Source organism: Syngnathus acus, chromosome 3 (genome assembly GCF_901709675.1).
Source record: "Syngnathus acus chromosome 3, fSynAcu1.2, whole genome shotgun sequence".
NCBI lineage: Eukaryota > Metazoa > Chordata > Actinopteri > Syngnathiformes > Syngnathidae > Syngnathus > Syngnathus acus.
In genome coordinates, this window is record NC_051089.1 from 19,264,073 (window position 1) to 19,280,968 (window position 16,896).

General features: G+C 44.6%; 1 protein-coding gene across 3 annotated transcripts in view; it reads left to right on the top strand.

The window, feature by feature from the left end:
- The first annotated feature begins 214 nt into the window (after positions 1–214).
- shcbp1 (SHC SH2-domain binding protein 1) overlaps positions 215–16,896 on the top strand; it is a 56,797-nt gene continuing 40,115 nt past the window's right edge. Inside the window, exons 1-4 of one of the 3 annotated variants that reach the window (XM_037246674.1) lie at positions 215–495; positions 2,733–2,963; positions 5,195–5,310; positions 13,263–13,471. In XM_037246674.1, coding sequence (XP_037102569.1) covers positions 315–495; positions 2,733–2,963; positions 5,195–5,310; positions 13,263–13,471 — 737 coding nt within the window. In that variant the 5' untranslated portion in view covers positions 215–314. The remainder of the gene's footprint in view (positions 496–2,732; positions 2,964–5,194; positions 5,311–13,262; positions 13,472–16,896) is intronic. The other 2 variants (XM_037246673.1, XM_037246672.1) reach the window with 2 other exon arrangements.

The following is a 16,896-nucleotide window of genomic DNA, read 5'->3' on the forward strand; positions in this document are numbered from 1 at the left end:
GTTTTGGGTTGGGGGAAGTAAGTTGTAATGCCTACCAAAGCTTAGAGTCTTAGACCAAGCATACGCCTTTGTATCTGATGTTCTTTCATGAGTTTTATTCAACATAAATCGGAACCAAGAAAGTCGTTCATTTCAAAGTCGTAATTTGCATTCCAGTTCACTAGGTGGCGGTAATGTCACAAAAGAACAGCTGCTGTTGAACCCAAATGACAAGTTCTCGTTGAGTACAAACCGGGAAATTTTTGAAAGTTGGTCGGTGTGGGCGTTGGTCGCTTTCACAAGCGCAACAATCCTATTAGTAAAACATTTCTTTCATGTACTGCAGAATCTCAATGGCGCAAGAAATATATGACGATCGATCGGCTGGAAGAATTTTGAATGGAAGTCAGAAGAAAAACACCGTCGTTGGAGACTCGACTGTCAGAGATGAAGTCTGTGAAGAAAGTAACCCAGCGAGTCCTGAACCTGAAGGCAATATGCAGCATATAACTCAAGGTCCGTGCTACATCTTAAGCTTCATTTTATTTGGTAACCTGCTATGATGCTATTATTAGGGTGACCAGACGTCCTCTTTTTCCAGGACGTCCTACTTTTGAGCCCTAAAACTTATGTCCGGGGGGGATTTCAAAACTGTCCGGGATTTTGTTGGACTACCTCAAACATAATACATGGACAGTACATTATCAATAGAATTGCCACTCCGTTCGATTTCACTCCATTCCAGCTTTATCTGTATCGTTCGCAAAAAAGTCCTCAAATCTAGTCACTTTGCTACGAAGTAAGGTGGGCTGTCCAGTGTTCACCGAGTGTTTACAAGCAATGCCGAAACGAAAATGCACGTTCACGGAGGAGTTGAATAAAAAAATTCCAGTGCTTTCGCCAGGGGCGTGATCATTATGAAGCTGAGTGCTTGACGTGCAAGGCTGGCACTTACGTGTCTGAGGCAAACAAAGGTGCCAACGCACCCCGCAAGAGGATGACTGAAGAGGAGCCCTTTTTTCTTCTTCAAATGCTGCACCGATGGACGTATTTCTTTAGTCTTTTTTTACTTAGTGTACCGCTATAAAACTAGTTAGTGTTAGTGTAAATAGGTTTTTGTTATTGTATATATGTTGTTTTGTGTTATTCGGGCCAATAAATGCAATTGCTATACAGCAAACATGTCAAACGTCCGGCCCGCGGGCAACCGCAGCTTCGGTCTAATAATGTATTATTAATGGCCCGCCTGCACTGTCAAACTGAATAAAAAAAAAATAAAAAATCATGAAACTTGAAACTGTAATTCCTCCTATTACCAAAAGGTGGCAGCACCACCCCTCTCCGCTCATTTCTGCCATGGCGACTGCAAAAAAAAAAACGAGGAAAGCTGGATGATGGCAGTGTAGAAGGTCTTCAGAAGCTCTCGCGGCAGGTTGAACTTCTTGAGCTGTCTCAGGAAGTACAGCCTCTGCTGGGCCTTCTTTCGGACAGAGTCTATGTGGCCTGTCCATTTCAGGTCCCGAGAGATTGTGGTTCCCAGGAACTTGAAGGTGTCCGTGGAGAGAATAGTATTACTGCGGATAGTGAGGGGCAAAAGTGGTGAAGGGTCTCGCCAAAAGTCCACTGTCATCTCCACGGTCTTGAGCGGGTTCAGCTCCAGGTCCTGCCTTGACTCCACTGTCCACTTCCTCACAGTCCTCACCACAGGCTTAGAAGTTTTTAGTTTCTGCCTGTAGGCCGGGACCAGATGAACTAGACAGTGGTCCGAGAGTCCTAAAGCTGCACGAGCCGCAGAGTGGTATGCATCCTTAATCACGGTGTAGCAGTGGTCCAGAGACAGTTGCCTTGTTTAAGGATTTCAACCTAAAGAGACACCATCAGACTAAACATGCTAACACATACGACAAGCTAACAGGGAGTGACCGCGCTGATAAAGGGAAGCAGCTCCAAGCTGAACTGGCATCACAACAGCGATTCATCACGTGGGGCTGTGAGTCAAAAGTAGATCAAAAGTAAAAATTACTTAATATTAAATATTACGAAGTGGCCATGTTATTACTGTTGATGTTATGAACCTGTAGACGTGACACAAACGATTACTTTCTGAAAAATATTGTAAATGACAAGAGCAAAATTAACTTGTTTTAATAATAACAGACAACTTTGCATTACTTATAACTCCTGTTTAAAATGTTCATGAGGCAAAAATAATTTTAAACTCTTGTAAATTTAAGGTATTTCATACATTTTATTCAATGTTATCTGACTCTTCAGATATGAATGGAAGGCAGAATTTGTGTTTTTAGAGTTGTTCACATCTGCCTGAGTGGCTTATATTTGGTTATTTTGTCACTTAAAAAATAAAGACAATTGGGACAATGAAATTTGTTTCATAAGAGTGTGTATTTGCATGAAATTTCTGTAGTTAAAAAATGTCAGAAAAAACGATTGGCCCCCGGGCGCCTTCACTTTATCAAATCTGGCCCTCCTTGCAAAAAGTTTGGACACCCCTGGTGTAATGGAACAGAGTGGCAATTCTCTTGACAATGTACTGTACGTGTATTAGGTTTGAGGCAGTCCAACAGAATCCCAGACGATTTTGAAATTCCACCCGGACATTTTCTTAGGGCTCAAAAGAAGGTCATGTCTGGGGAAAAAGAGGACGTCTGGTCACCCTATTATAGATACATAGACCGATAGATCGCTAGAGAGACCGAGAGCGACTGTATTCCATTCTATTTTAAATGCGACAGCTCTATTCCAAAATGAAGGGAAAGCTAACGATGATGCAAGTGATGATGGGGATGAAAATGAGGATGATGACGACGATGACAGTGGCACAGACAACTTCAACGCTAAGACAGGAACCCAGCTTCAGAGATCTGAGCACAATGGAGGAATCAACTCAAGTTTACCAGACACATTCAAAACAGACCATCTCCTGTTTTATGAAAGGTTCAAAGCCTACCAGGACTTCATACTAGGTAAGAATGTGAACAGTTATTTTAGTTACAAGCTCATTGTGACGTCAGCCACTAGCAGATCTTGCAGTCGTGCGTGCGTGTGCTATGGTAAAATTTTGGGGACAACCAAAGTGGTTTTCAAAACTGGTGTAAAGCAACGTAGAAAGCTGTTGCCTCATTGGTAGCGATGTCAAAAAGCTTCATGTGGTATATAATAAGATATTTCATCAAAGTCTTCCTGTTTCAGCTCCATATATCCCCATTAAACTTAATCACATTTAGTAGACCTACAAGTAGTAACGGGAAAGCAAAGTGTCGAATTTGCTTCATGTACCAGTTATTGTGTGTTTTTTTTTTTTTTTTTTTACACATCTTGATTGGGCTGAAAGCACACCGTTGCTTCTTAAATCCATTTATTATTCTTGAATCCATTTATCAAAAAAACCCCACAACCGATTAATGAAGCAAACCTATAGTCATTTTCCCATCTGATTAATGAAGCAAATCTATAGCGTAATTTTCCCATCACTACCTACATGGCAAATAAGTGCTGTGTGTACTACTGAGCATTAACGTGTTTCATGGCGCATATAATGTGTGTTTTTGTTGTCTCTAAGTAAAGTAAGTATTCAGTTAGTTTAGAGAAAAGGGGGCTGCATTTGTTTGCATTATTTTTGGTCCTCAGCTTTTAATAATCTTTAAGTTATCAATGTTATTATTCATTCAGTGGCTGAGAAAATAATTTTATAAATATATTTTATAATATCAAATAAAGTACAGTGGAGCCTTGGTTTTCGAACGTCCCGGTTCTCGAACAAATCGGTATTCGAACAAAAAATGTTAGATTTTTTTGCTTCGGATGTCGGACGAAATTCGGTTGTCGAAAAGATGAGCCGAGAGGACCCGTATGCCAACTGATTCCGTTCGTTATTACATTCTCGTTACTCTAAGGATTGCATCAACTCTAATCATGCCTCCAAAGGAAGCAAGTGGGAGCAGTAAAGCCATCCTAAAACACAAAGACGCTCCTAAAGCAATGCGACAGTGAGCGCCCAGCGCGCTGCGGTTGCGCGATCGGACTAAATTAAGCTCCCTGCGCACTGAGGTCCACTTAAATTTTGCAAAGTCCATTAGGACTTGAAGTCACATCATAAATGGGCCGGGAGCCAATGTAAGTTGGCTAATATTGGGGTAATGTGATCAAATTTTCTTGTCCGTGAGAGCAGCCTTGCAGCAGCATTTTGTACTAACTGTAGACTTTTGATACTAGACTTAGGAAGACCAGAGAATAATGCGTTACAGTAGTCCAGGCGGGACGTAATAAACGCATGAATAATAGTAGAATAATAGTAATAATAATAACAATCAATGCATGGCTTAGCGCCTTCATATCTCGTCGACCTAGTTGTTCTTTACGTTCCGTCTCATAACCTCCACTCGCAAAACGCTAGTCTTTTAGTGACTCCGAGGGCCAAAAAAAGGTCTGCTGGGTCTAGAGCATTTTCTATTCAGGCTCCAGAGCTTTGGAATGCCCTACCAATCGATATTAGAACTGTTACCTTAGTAGAAACATTTAAGACACGTTTAAAGACACATTTCTATGATATGGCCTTTAACTAACCTGTAGTGGCCGATTCCGGTGACGTTTTTTGTATTTGGATAAACGAAGGTTAAAAAAATAAAATTAAGGGAATTATATACTGTGGTTTTGGCAAGTTGCTTTTAAAATGCAGTTAATTGATTCCATTGCTTTAAAAGGTGTGGTTTGTTTACCAGTATTTTATAGTGTAATTTCCCAATTTTAGCTTCAATATTTGAGAGGCAATCATTTTATTTTAATGTACTTTGTTTGGTTGTTTAGGTCTTCTGATTAATGCAAGTTATTTATGTATTTTAGGTTCAACTTCCTGACTGTTGAAACAAAAAAAAATGCAAGAAAATTAAGACGGAAAACATTATTTCAATATTTTACTATTTATTCAGCACAACAAACAAAAACGTTAACCTCACAGTCAGTTCCTAACTAAATTGTTGTGAAAAGAGAGATAAATATTAACTACGGAATTCACTCTTGTGAGATAGGTGTTTTTAAGGCACCAAACATGTTGCATTGTATTGTTGTACTTTATTGTGGCATATTGTTGCCAGGGAAAATAAATCTTGGGTATGCTGCCATAAAATAACTAAATTACACATTTTTGCTTTTCTGTACATGTCAATTTAGCCTTCTTTGTTTCCTTTTTAATGGTTAGGTGACTGCAAGCCTTCAGAAGTCAAATCCTTTACTGCTGACTACTTGAAAAAAGTGGTACAGTCATTCGGTTGGCAAGCTCTGTGGTCTGCGGAGTTGTTTGACGTTCTTGTAGAGGTGAGACATTCCATGTGGTTTTCTATTATTATCAAGTGAAAATGAACATTCCATTTGAGCAATATTTAAATAATAGAAACCACGACAATAGTAATGACATGAAATGTTCTATGAGGCAGGACATTACAAAACTAAAACAAGGTGATGCACGCATCATAATGGTTTTCATGGCTCCAGAGCTCATCACGTTTACATTGTCAGTGGCCTAGTGGTAGAGTGTCCGCCCTGAGACTGGAAGGTTGTGGGTTCAAACCCCGGCCGGGTCATACCAAAGACTATAAAAATGGGACCCATTGCCTCCCTGCTTGGCACTCAGCATTAAGGGTTGGAATTGGGGGGTTAGATCACCAAATGATTCCCGAGCGCGGCACCGCTGCTGCTCACTGCTCCCCTCTCCCCCAGGGGATGGATTAAAATCACACGGGGATGGGTTAAATGCAGAGGACAAATTTCACCACACCCAGATGTGTGTGTGATGATCATTGGGACTTTAACTTTAAGATGTACAGTGATCCCTCGTTTATCACAGATAATTGGTTCAAAGACCACCCGCGAGAGGTGAAAATCTGCAATGTAGAGTCAATTGTTGTTACGATATCCACACAAGACTTTTATGAATCTTTATTGTATTTTCAAACACGATTGTAGTTATAAACACTTTTTTGTATTTTTAACACACCTTTTTTTTAAACATTTTAAACTCTAACTGACTTTCAAAAACATTCTTATTTATATTTATACTACTAACGTAAGGTCAGATGCCAGATTCGTTAGGTGGTGCCATAACTTTGTTGTAATTGAGATTCCAGAAAGTGAGGACAGAGTCTTCCCTTGGTTCTTTTCCTGGTGGTCGTGTCAGAAACATAGTGATAGGCAGCTGCTGGCGTTGCTTTTCTTCCTAAGTTAAGATGCATTTATACACGTGCAGGGCTCCGTCGACTGTATTTCTGAATTGCAACGCACAAATCATCTCTGGGTCCCATTCCTCCACCATCCTCTGAAGATCTTTTGCAGATCGCATTATGGTTGCCAGGTGTTCGAGTGTTCGACCGACTTCTTCTGGATCATCTTCTTTGCCTTCTGCTTCGTCCTCACTCTCTGACCTTGTTAGCTCAGCCAGATCATCATCCGTTAGCAGTTCTCCTTAGCAATCAAGGCGCCTGCTAACATCATCCTCATTCATTTCAGTAATGCCTACTCTTTTGACTTGCCTTCCTAGCTTTACTACACTACTGATAGCGGAATGACGAATTTCCTCAAAGGTACGTATATTCTTTGTAGTCGTGGACCACGTTTGGCCACAATTCCTTGTCTTTATCTCCCTCAGCATGTTCTCGATGTGCTTGAGACACGTTACTATACTCAACACCTTCCAATACTGCTGCACCGAAAAGTTAATTTCAGTGTCTATGGATTCAACCAGGTCTTGCATGGTGTGCTTGGTGTACAGTGCCTTAAACGCACAAATAACGCCCTGGTCCGTTGGTTGGATGAGGGATGTGGTTCTTGGAGGCAATAATTCAATGCACACCTTGGGCACTCAGGCCTCCAACGTTGTCCATCAGTAGTAGCACATTAAAATGTAGCCCCTTTTCAACGAGGTAAACCCTGACTTTGGAGATGAAGCACTTATGGAACCAATCTTTTGACAATGACTTCGTTATTCAAGCTTTCGGATAGTGCATCCAATACACTGGGAGAACACTCATGTTTTTGTTCTTGGGGCTCTTGGAACCTTTGATTTATAAATTAGCGCTGGCTGTACCATATGCCCAGCAGCATTGCCACACATTAGGAGTGTGAAGCGATCCTTGGAGGCCTTTAACCCAGGTGCTTTGGCCTTTTCCTTTATGATGAATGTTCTTTATGCCATACTCTTCCACAAAGCCAGTCTCGTCCATGTTCAACACTTGTTCAGGCATATAGCCCCCTTCTTCAATGATAGACTTAAAAGTCACATTTTTATACAATTCTGCACCAACTTGAAGTTGAGGGTCGTCAGGGTTGGTATCATCATCATCATCTGCAAGTTGGCTGTACAGTTGCCTGGCCTTTTCACGGATGATGTTCGTATCGAAAAGAATGTTCTTCCTGCAGTATTTTACCCAAAGGGATATGCCCTTGTTGCCCTTATTGCATGGACTTACTATCCTTGCCTCCCTTAAACCCTTGCCCCCCTTGTAAAAGTAATATTTGCAGCCGAACGTATATTCATCTTGACCTTCTTAATATAACGCACGGTCGACTCATTAACCATAACGACTGCCAACCTCTGCGTAACTTCTCCCTTCCTTAAGCATGTCAAGAAATTTCACCTTCTCTGCTATTGTAAGCATCTTCCTCTTACGCTTGCCGTCTCCAGAAGGCGTAGAAGGTGCAAGACGTTTTTGTGGTATTGTAGCTAAAAATCCCAAAGTTAAAAAAAAAAAAAAGAAACGAAGTCTGAGGTGTTGCCAATATATATGTACTGTTGACGCCAACAAAGTGGAAATGGATACAGTGCAGGAGGCTGAGATAAAGTGTGGTTAGAACAGCTCTTACAGCTCTCAGCCAATCAGCTGCAAGGATACAGATCAACATGTTCCCATTGGCCAATAGTGTACTGTAAAGTCATATGGGCAGACAAAGCCCCACACTCCAAGTGATGCCGCAAAAATGCGCAATGCAATGAATATGTATATCCGCAATATTTGTTTTAAAAAAAAAAAACACGATGCACTGAGGTGGCAATAGGTGAAGCGCGAAGTGGCGAGGGATCACTGTAATGTGTTCAAAAAGTATAATTGATGCATGAGCTTACCTTGAGAAGCTGTGTTCTTAAAGGGGACATATGAGGAAATTTTTTTTTCAACAACTTTTAGTGAAGTTGGTCCATGGCCATCTAAATTTAGACCGGCCCGAAAAATCAATAAGTTGCTCGCTGACACTGTCGCCCGGACCTGCACGCCCCAGTGCGAGCCACAGAAATGAAACTCGTCCGAACGGGAACGCGCACATGAGCCAGGGCTCATGATCGGTTGCGAGCGTGTCTCCCCCGTCCGTCCCTTCCCAGTTCACACGCACACAGTGACACAAATACTTCCTCATTCAAATGTCCGCACATCAAGGACTAAGGCGACGCTAAAACCACGGACGACTGGTGAGAGCTGTCTACTTCGTACTAACTACACACTACTACGCATCCGCGCCACCCACTCACAGTGATCGTAAAAGACAAAAAGACTGGATTATTATTTTGTGATTATGAAGTAATTTGTTGCGTATGAAGTTGAAATAAAAAAGATAAAATGGAGAATGATTTAATTTGGATTAAAAATCTGACATGATGCAACCTGGCCTATCTACTGCAGTCAAAACACCAATATCACCCTTCTCATTAATATAACAATAACAATAATAAAACAAACTTAATAATCTAATAAAAAATCATTCAACTTTCATAAAATTGTTCATTTGTATTTAATTTATTATTATTTTAATCTTTAACTTTTCTGTTAGTGGAATTAGCAATAGATTCTCATTTCCAATATCACTCTATCTGCAGACAGCAAAGGATACAGTTGCATAGTATTTACAATGGTAATGGTCCGAGGAATGTCGGTGCGAATGGTCGGCCCCTTTACAATTTCCATCCATCCATCCATCCATCCATCCATCCATCCATCCATCCATCCATCCATCCATCCATCCATCCATCCATCCATCCATCCATCCATCCATCCATCTTCTTCCGCTTATCCGGGGTCGGGTTGCGGGGGCAGCAGCTTCAGGAGGGACTCCCAGACTTCCCTCTCCCCAGCCACTTCATCCAGCTCCTCCCGGGGGATCCCAAGGCGTTCCCAGGCCAGCCGAGAGACATAGTCTCTCCAGCGCGTCCTGGGTCGTCCCCGGGGTCTCCTACCGGTGGGACGTGCCCGGAACACCTCCCCAGGGAGGCGTCCAGGAGGCATCCTGATGAGATGCCCGAGCCACCTCATCTGGCTACTCTCAACGTGGAGGAGTACCAACTCTACTCAGAGTCTCTCCCGGATGACCGAACTTCTCACCCTATCTCTCAGGGAGAGCCCGGACATCCTGCGGAGAAAACTCATTTCGGCCGCTTGTATCCGGGATCTCGTTCTTTCGGTCACGACCCATAGCTCGTGACCATAGGTGAGGGTAGGAGCGTAAATCGACCGGAAAATTGAGAGCTTTGCCTTTTGGCTCAGCTCTCTCTTTACCACAACGGACCGGTACAGAGTCCGCATTACTGCCGACGCTGCACCGATCCGCCTGTCGATCTCGCGCTCCATCCTCCCCTCACTCGTGAACAAGACCCCAAGATACTTAAACTCCTCCACTTGGTGCAGGATCTCATCCCCGATCCAGAGAGGGCATTCCACCCTTTTCCGATCGAGGACCATGGACTCGGATTTGGAGGTGCTGACCCTCATCCCGACCGCTTCACACTCTGCTGCGAGCCGCTCCAGTGAGAGCTGGAGATCACGGCCTGAAGAAGCCAACAGCACCACGTCGTCTGCAAAAAGCAGAGACGCGATGCTGAGGTCCCCAAACCGGACACCCTCAACGCCTCGGCTGCGCCTAGAAATTCTGTCCATAAAAATTATGAACAGAATCGGTGACAAAGGGCAGCCTTGGCGGAGTCCAACCCTCACTGGGAACGAATCCGACTTACTGCCGGAAATGCGGACCAAACTCTGGCATCGGTGATACAGGGACCGAACCGCCCTTATCAGTTAGCTCGGTACCCCGTACTCCCAAAGCAACCCCCACAGAACCTCCCGAGGGACACGGTCGAACGCCTTCTCCAAGTCCACAAAACACATGTGGACTGGTTGGGCGAACTCCCATGCACCCTCGAGGATCCTGCTGAGGGTGAAGAGCTGGTCCACTGTTCCACGGCCAGGACGAAAACCACACTGTTCCTCCTGAATCCGAGGTTCGACCTCCCGACGGACCCTCCTCTCCAGCACCCCTGAATAGACCTTACCAGGGAGGCTGAGGAGTGTAATTCCCCTGTAATTGGAACACACCCTCCGGTCCCCCTTCTTAAAGAGGGGAACCACCACCCCTGTCTGCCAATCCAGAGGCACGGTCCCCGATGTCCACGCAATGTTGTAGAGACGTGTCAGCCATGACCGCCCCACAACATCCAGAGCCCTTAAGAAATCTGGGCGGATCTCATCGGGGCCTTGCCACCGAGGAGTTTTTTAACTACCTCAGTGACTTCGACCCCAGAGATTGGAGAGTCCGCCTCAGAGTCCCCAGGCCCTGCTTCCACAATGGAAGGCGTGTAGGTGGAATTGAGGAGGTCTTCGAAATATTCTCCCCACCGACACACGACGTCCCGAGTCGAGGTCAGCAGCACGCCATCCCCACTGTAAACAGTGTTGACGTTGCACTGCTTCCCCCTCCTGAGACGCCGGATGGTGGACCAGAATTTCCTCGAAGCCGCCCGGAAGTCATTCTCCATGGCCTCGCCAAACTCCTCCCACGCCCGGGTTTTTGCCTCAGCAACCGTCGAAGCCGCGTTCCGCTTGGCCACCCGGTACCTGTCAGCTGCCTCCGGAGTCCCGCAGGCCAAAACGGCCCGATAGAACTCCTTCTTCAGCTTGACGGCATCCCTTACCGCCGGTGTCCACCAGCGGGTTCGGGGATTTCCGCCACGACAGGCACCAATGACCTTACGGCCACAGCTCCGGTCGGCCGCCTCAACAATGGAGGCGCGGAACAAGGTCCACTCGGGCTCAATGTCCCCCGCCTCCCCCGGGACGTGGGAAAAGCTCTGCCGGAGGTGGGAGTTGAAGCTCTTCCTGACAGGGGATTCTGCCAGACGTTCCCAGCAGACCCTCACAGAGTGTTTGGGTCTGCCAGGTCGGACCGGCATCTTCCCCCACCATCGGAGCCAACCCACCACCAGGTGGTGATCAGTTGACAGCTCCGCCCCTCTCTTCGCCCGAGTGTCCAAAACATGCGGCCGCAAATCCGATGACACGACTACAAAGTCGATCATCGAACTGCGGCCTAGGGTGTCCTGGTGCCAAGTGCACACATGGACACCCTTATGCTTGAACATGGTGTTCATTATAGAAAATCCGTGTCGAGCACAGAAGTCCAATAATAGAACACCGCTCGGGTTCAGATCGGGGGGGCCGTTCCTCCCAATCACGCCCAATCACTGTCATTGCCCACGTGAGCATTGAAGTCACCCAGTAGAACGATGGAGTCCCCAGAAGGAGCGCTCTCCAGCACTTCCTCCAGGGACTCCAAGAAGGGTGGGTACTCTGCGCTGCCGTTTGGTGCATAGACACAAACAACAGTCAGGACCCGTCCCCCCACCCGAAGGTGGAGGGAGGCTACCCTCTCGTTCACCGGGGTGAACCCCAATGTACAGGCGCCCAGCCGGGGGGCAATAAGTATACCCACACCTGCTCGACGCCTCTCACCGTGGGCAACTCCAGAGTGGAAGAGAGTCCAGCCCCTCTCGAGAGGGCTTGTACGGGAACCCAAACTGTGCGTGGAGGCAAGTCCGACTATATCTAGTCGGAACTTTTCTGCTGAGCACACCAGCTCGGGCTCCTTTCCAGCCAGAGAGGTGACATTCCATGTCCCAAGAGCCAGCTTCTGCAGCCGGGGATCAGACCGCCAAGGTCCCTGCCTTTGGCCGCCGCCCAGCTCACACTGCACCCGACCCCTTTGGCCCCTCCCACAGGTGGTGAGCCCATGGGAAGGGGGACCCACGTATACTTTTCGGGCTGTGCCCGGCCGGGCCCCATGGGCGAAGGCCCGGCCACCAGACGCTCGCCTTTGAGCCCCGCCTCCAGGCCTGGCTCCAGAGGGGGGCCCCGGTGACCCGCGTCCGGGCGAGGGAAAACGAGATCCATTTGTTTTTATCATCATAAGGGGCTAATGTGAGCCGTGCTTTGTCTGGCCCCTCACCTAGGACCCGTTTGCCATGGGTGACCCTACCAGGGGCATGAAGCCCCAGACAACATGGCTCCTAGGATCATAGGGGAACGCAAATCCCTCCACCACGATAAGGTGACGACTCACGGAGGGACCTTTACAATTTCATCTAACCAAATCCGGCCCGCTTTGCAAGTTTGGACACTCCTGATCTACACCATACGCCACAAGCGCTTTACAATGCCTCACATTCACACACATCCATAAACCAATGGGAGGCTGCTGCCATGCAAGGTGCTGCCAGGTACACACTGGGAGCAAATTGGGGTTCATTGTCTTGCTCAATTCGACATGGTCACCAGGGTTGACGATAGATCCCACAACTTTAGAGTTGATTAAAAGTTTAAAGTTAAAGTCCCAATGATTGTCACACACACATCTGGGTGTGGTGAAATTTGTCCTCTGCATTTAACCCATCCCCATTTGATTTTAATCCATCCCCTGGGGGAGAGGGGAGCAGTGAGCAGCAGCGGTGCCGCGCTCGGGAATCATTTGGTGATCTAACCCCCCAATTCCAACCCTTAATGCTGAGTGCCAAGCAGGGAGGCAATGGGTCCCATTTTTATAGTCTTTGGTATGACCCGGCCGGGGTTTGAACCCACAACCTTCCAGTCTCAGGGCGGACACTCTACCACTGAGCCACGCCACACAGAGCTCCGTGTAAACACTGAATCTCATTGACTAGAGGCAAGCGTTTAGTTGAGTTTATTTTGTTTTTTTATTTTGTTTATCCTGATAGTGATTCATAGCCATTCTTTTCACCACATTTTTTTTCCTTATGATGTGCAATTCCCATGTAAATTAATAAATGTTTATATCATAAAGCTGCATTGAGTAAAACAACTTTGCATTGCTTTGCATTTCATAAACAGCCCCTTTCATTAATTACTGTATATTCTTGGCAATACAATAAAATCCCACTGATTCAAAATCTGTGGATAATTATAAACCTATTCAAACTAACCATTATATGGGCATTATTTCAGGTTTGTGATGTCGACTTCAGTGATCTCAAGGCTTGTGTGAAGCCCGTGCTTCCCCTGCAGTGTGAGCTCAAAGGATGTGAAATTAACGAGCAAGCTGTGACAGAGCTGTTGGAGGCAACCCAGCACAAGGTCCCTCTAATAGAACTTCAGATTGTCTATGAAGAGTCGGGAGAGTACGACCAGACCGCCTTGGGCATTGAGCATCTCAGGTATGACTTTATCCCAATTACTGTGTTGAACCATGTGTGAATCCCTATAATGTTGCGTAAAAAATAGAAAAGCAACATTTCAGTAATGGTCAGTTATCGAGCACGTCCTTATTGATTTGATAGGAACCTACAAACACTGGCAAATTGCCTGTGAAATTGTGTATTTTCTTAGCAGATCAGTTTTTGCACTGGTTGTTTGTGTACATAACACAAAAATGAGCTGCTCCTGTATTTTGGTGTTTGTGAATGCAGCATTGGCTTTGCACCACTCTAAATATTATCTTTCATCATTGAAATTTGTCACTAATGTAAATTGGAATACAAGTCGATACAATGCCTCATGATATTTAACGTATTTTTCGGACTAAAACTCGCTCCGGAGTACAAGTCGCATCAGCCATAAAATGCACGATAAAGGGGAAAAAAACACGTCGCACCAGAGTTTAAGACGCATTTTGACGTAACATTAACAGTTATTCAAATAACTAACATAAATAACACGTTTATCAAACCATCTGTGTCACTCCAAATCATTAAATCCATTGATCGAATTCTTCGTCCTTTCTGTAAACAACGCTGCGTGTGCGGCGCGCCGCTGACGTCGGACTCGTCGTCAGTTGCAGTTCAAATTATTCCACAGGCCCATATAACGATATATAAACTGTATATCAAATGACAATAATATAAACAACAATTTTATCGAACCATCCGTGTCACTCCAAATCATTAAATCCATCGGAATCTTCGTCTTGTGTCACTTAAAAAAACAACAACACACAGCTGTTGACTCCGGAACTACGTGCGCCGCTGACGTCAGACTAGATATATCAAATAAATGTTATATAAACCAGTGATCCCCAACCTTTTTTGCGCCACGGACCGGTTACGTGTCAGAAATATTTTCGCGGACCGGCCTTTATATAAATAAATAATAGATTTATATAACTAAATAATACATTTACCGTTTTTTTCCGTGTATAATACGCAAAATTTAACTAATTTATTGTCCTAAAATCTGGGGTGCGCATTATACATGGGTACAATTTTTTTTAAATTTTTAATTTTTTATTTTTTATTTTTTTAAGAAAATCATGGTACTGGTACGAGTATTGATTTATGTATTGTTCTCTTCTTGTCATGTTGTGAAAGAATGTGGGTTGAATAAATACCGAAAGAACAATAGTGTGTTTGTACTGTGCTCTGGTCATTTCGTCAAAGAAGGGATAATAGTCCTCTTCTCTTCTTGACTGACAATGAATGTGATAGTTTAATACAATCAGCAAATAACAAAATGCGTATTACAGGTAATATTTTATTTCACAACACTTTGCCTTGTTCCTTTCGTCTCTGCTGTTCACTTCAAACACGCTCCATACGAACGCAATGCTCTCGTATCAGACGCTTGCTCGATCACCTGCTCGTTTGCTGTCACAATGTACCCTACACAAATCCGAAACATTTGTTGCGGCTCCGAGTCACGACGAGGGGCAAGTTTTGGTTTCCAAGGGTGTTTTTATTCCTCTTCAACGTCTCTCCCATACAGAGCCGCCTTTTTCACATGTCCGCACGTCACTTTCCTCTCTTTTCATCTGATCGCGGTGGTGCCTTTACGGGCAGTCGGAGAAATCAACGCCAACAAAAAAAATACATCCAGCCTAGTTAAGACCATACCAAAGACTATAAAAATGGGACCCATTGCCTCCCTGCGTGTGTGACGATCATTGGGACTTAAAAAAAAAAAGAAAAAAAAAAAAAGATTAAAAAAAAAAAAAAATTGGGTGCGTATTATACATGGGTACAGGCTTTTTTCCAGCATCAACATGCCATTGTTAGGGTGCGTATTATACATGGGGGCGTATTATACACGGAAAAAAACGGTATATAAATAAATAATACATTTATAATAAATATATGAATACGATGAAACAAAATGATATGACTGGCATAAAAACAAGTATAAACGACATTAAAATAAAACTCACCATTACATTGAATTAGTGGGAGCACTGAGCTTGTGTCTCCCATCTAGGCGTAATCGGAGACAATGACACCCGAAGTGGTTAAGGTTTGTCTTTTAATGCAGGATGCTTGGTCTCCATGTGCCGAAGCAGTTTTGAGGGCTTCATTGCCTCGTTAGCTAGCCTGTCGCCACATATTATGCAGAGTGGGCTTGGCGCGTCATAGTCTTTTAAATGCAGCTTTCCTTTTCTTAGAAGTCGTAGCCTCTTCTTCTTCCGTCTCCTCATTGGGCTTTTTTCCCTTTCCGAAGAAGCTTTCCAAACATCTCTGTTTCTTGCTCATTTTTGCTTGCTTCGCGGGCTCAACTGAGGTGACATGTCACGTGACCGAGACGAGCGTCTTGACCTGAACCGACGGATGTAATTGGGAGAGAATCGCCAGTTTTTTTATATTTTTCAAAATAAATACTTACTCATTTTTGCTTGCTTCGCGGGCTCAACTGAGGTGACATGTCACGTGACCGAGACGAGCGTCTTGACCTGAACCGACGGATGTAATTGGGAGAGAATCGCCAATTTTTTTATATTTTTCAAAATAAATACTTACTCATTTTTGCTAGCTTTGCGGGCTCGACTGGGGAAACATGTCACGTGACCGGGACGAGCGTCTTGACCTGAATTAATTGATCGTCGATTAAAAATTTTTTTTTTTTTTTCTGTGTGGCTTGGCGGCCCGGTACCAAGTGACCCACGGACCGGTACCGGTCCGCGGCCCGGTGGTTGGGGACCACTGATATAAACAACAATTTTATCGAACCATCCGTGTCACTCCAAATCATTAAATCCATCGGAATCTTCGTCTTGTGTCAAAAAAACACAGCTGTTGACTCCAGAACTACGTGCACCGCTGACGTCAGACTACTGTAATTTTCGGACTATAAGCCGCACCGGACTATAAGCCGCACCAGCTAAAATCCGGGGATATTTTAGTTTTTTTCTTATATAAGCCGCACCGGACTATAAGCCGCACGTGCACATGAGTTTTTTACAAAGAAAGACAGTACACAGAAAGCCTTTTTAAAGTTTTAATAACATACTTTCACATGTCTTTCTAAACATTGCCTGTGACGCAGCAGTAGTAACGCAGCAACACGGAAGTGTGCACGCGAGTTATTAACAAAGAAAGACTGGACACAGAAAGCTTTTTTAAAGTTTTAATAACATACCTCAACATTTCATTCCAAACACTGCCTGTGACGCGGCAGTAATACCGCAGCAACACGGAAGTAACACAGCACTAATAGCGTTTGATTAAATAAAACATATCGGTAAAAGTCACTGAGACGCGGCGGTAACACAGCAGCAACACTGTAGCACAGCACTAACAGGGCTGATTAAAAAAGCATACAAGTAAAAGCAAAAAAAAAAGCTTCATCGTCTTCATCTTCCTCCTGTGCATTGAAACCA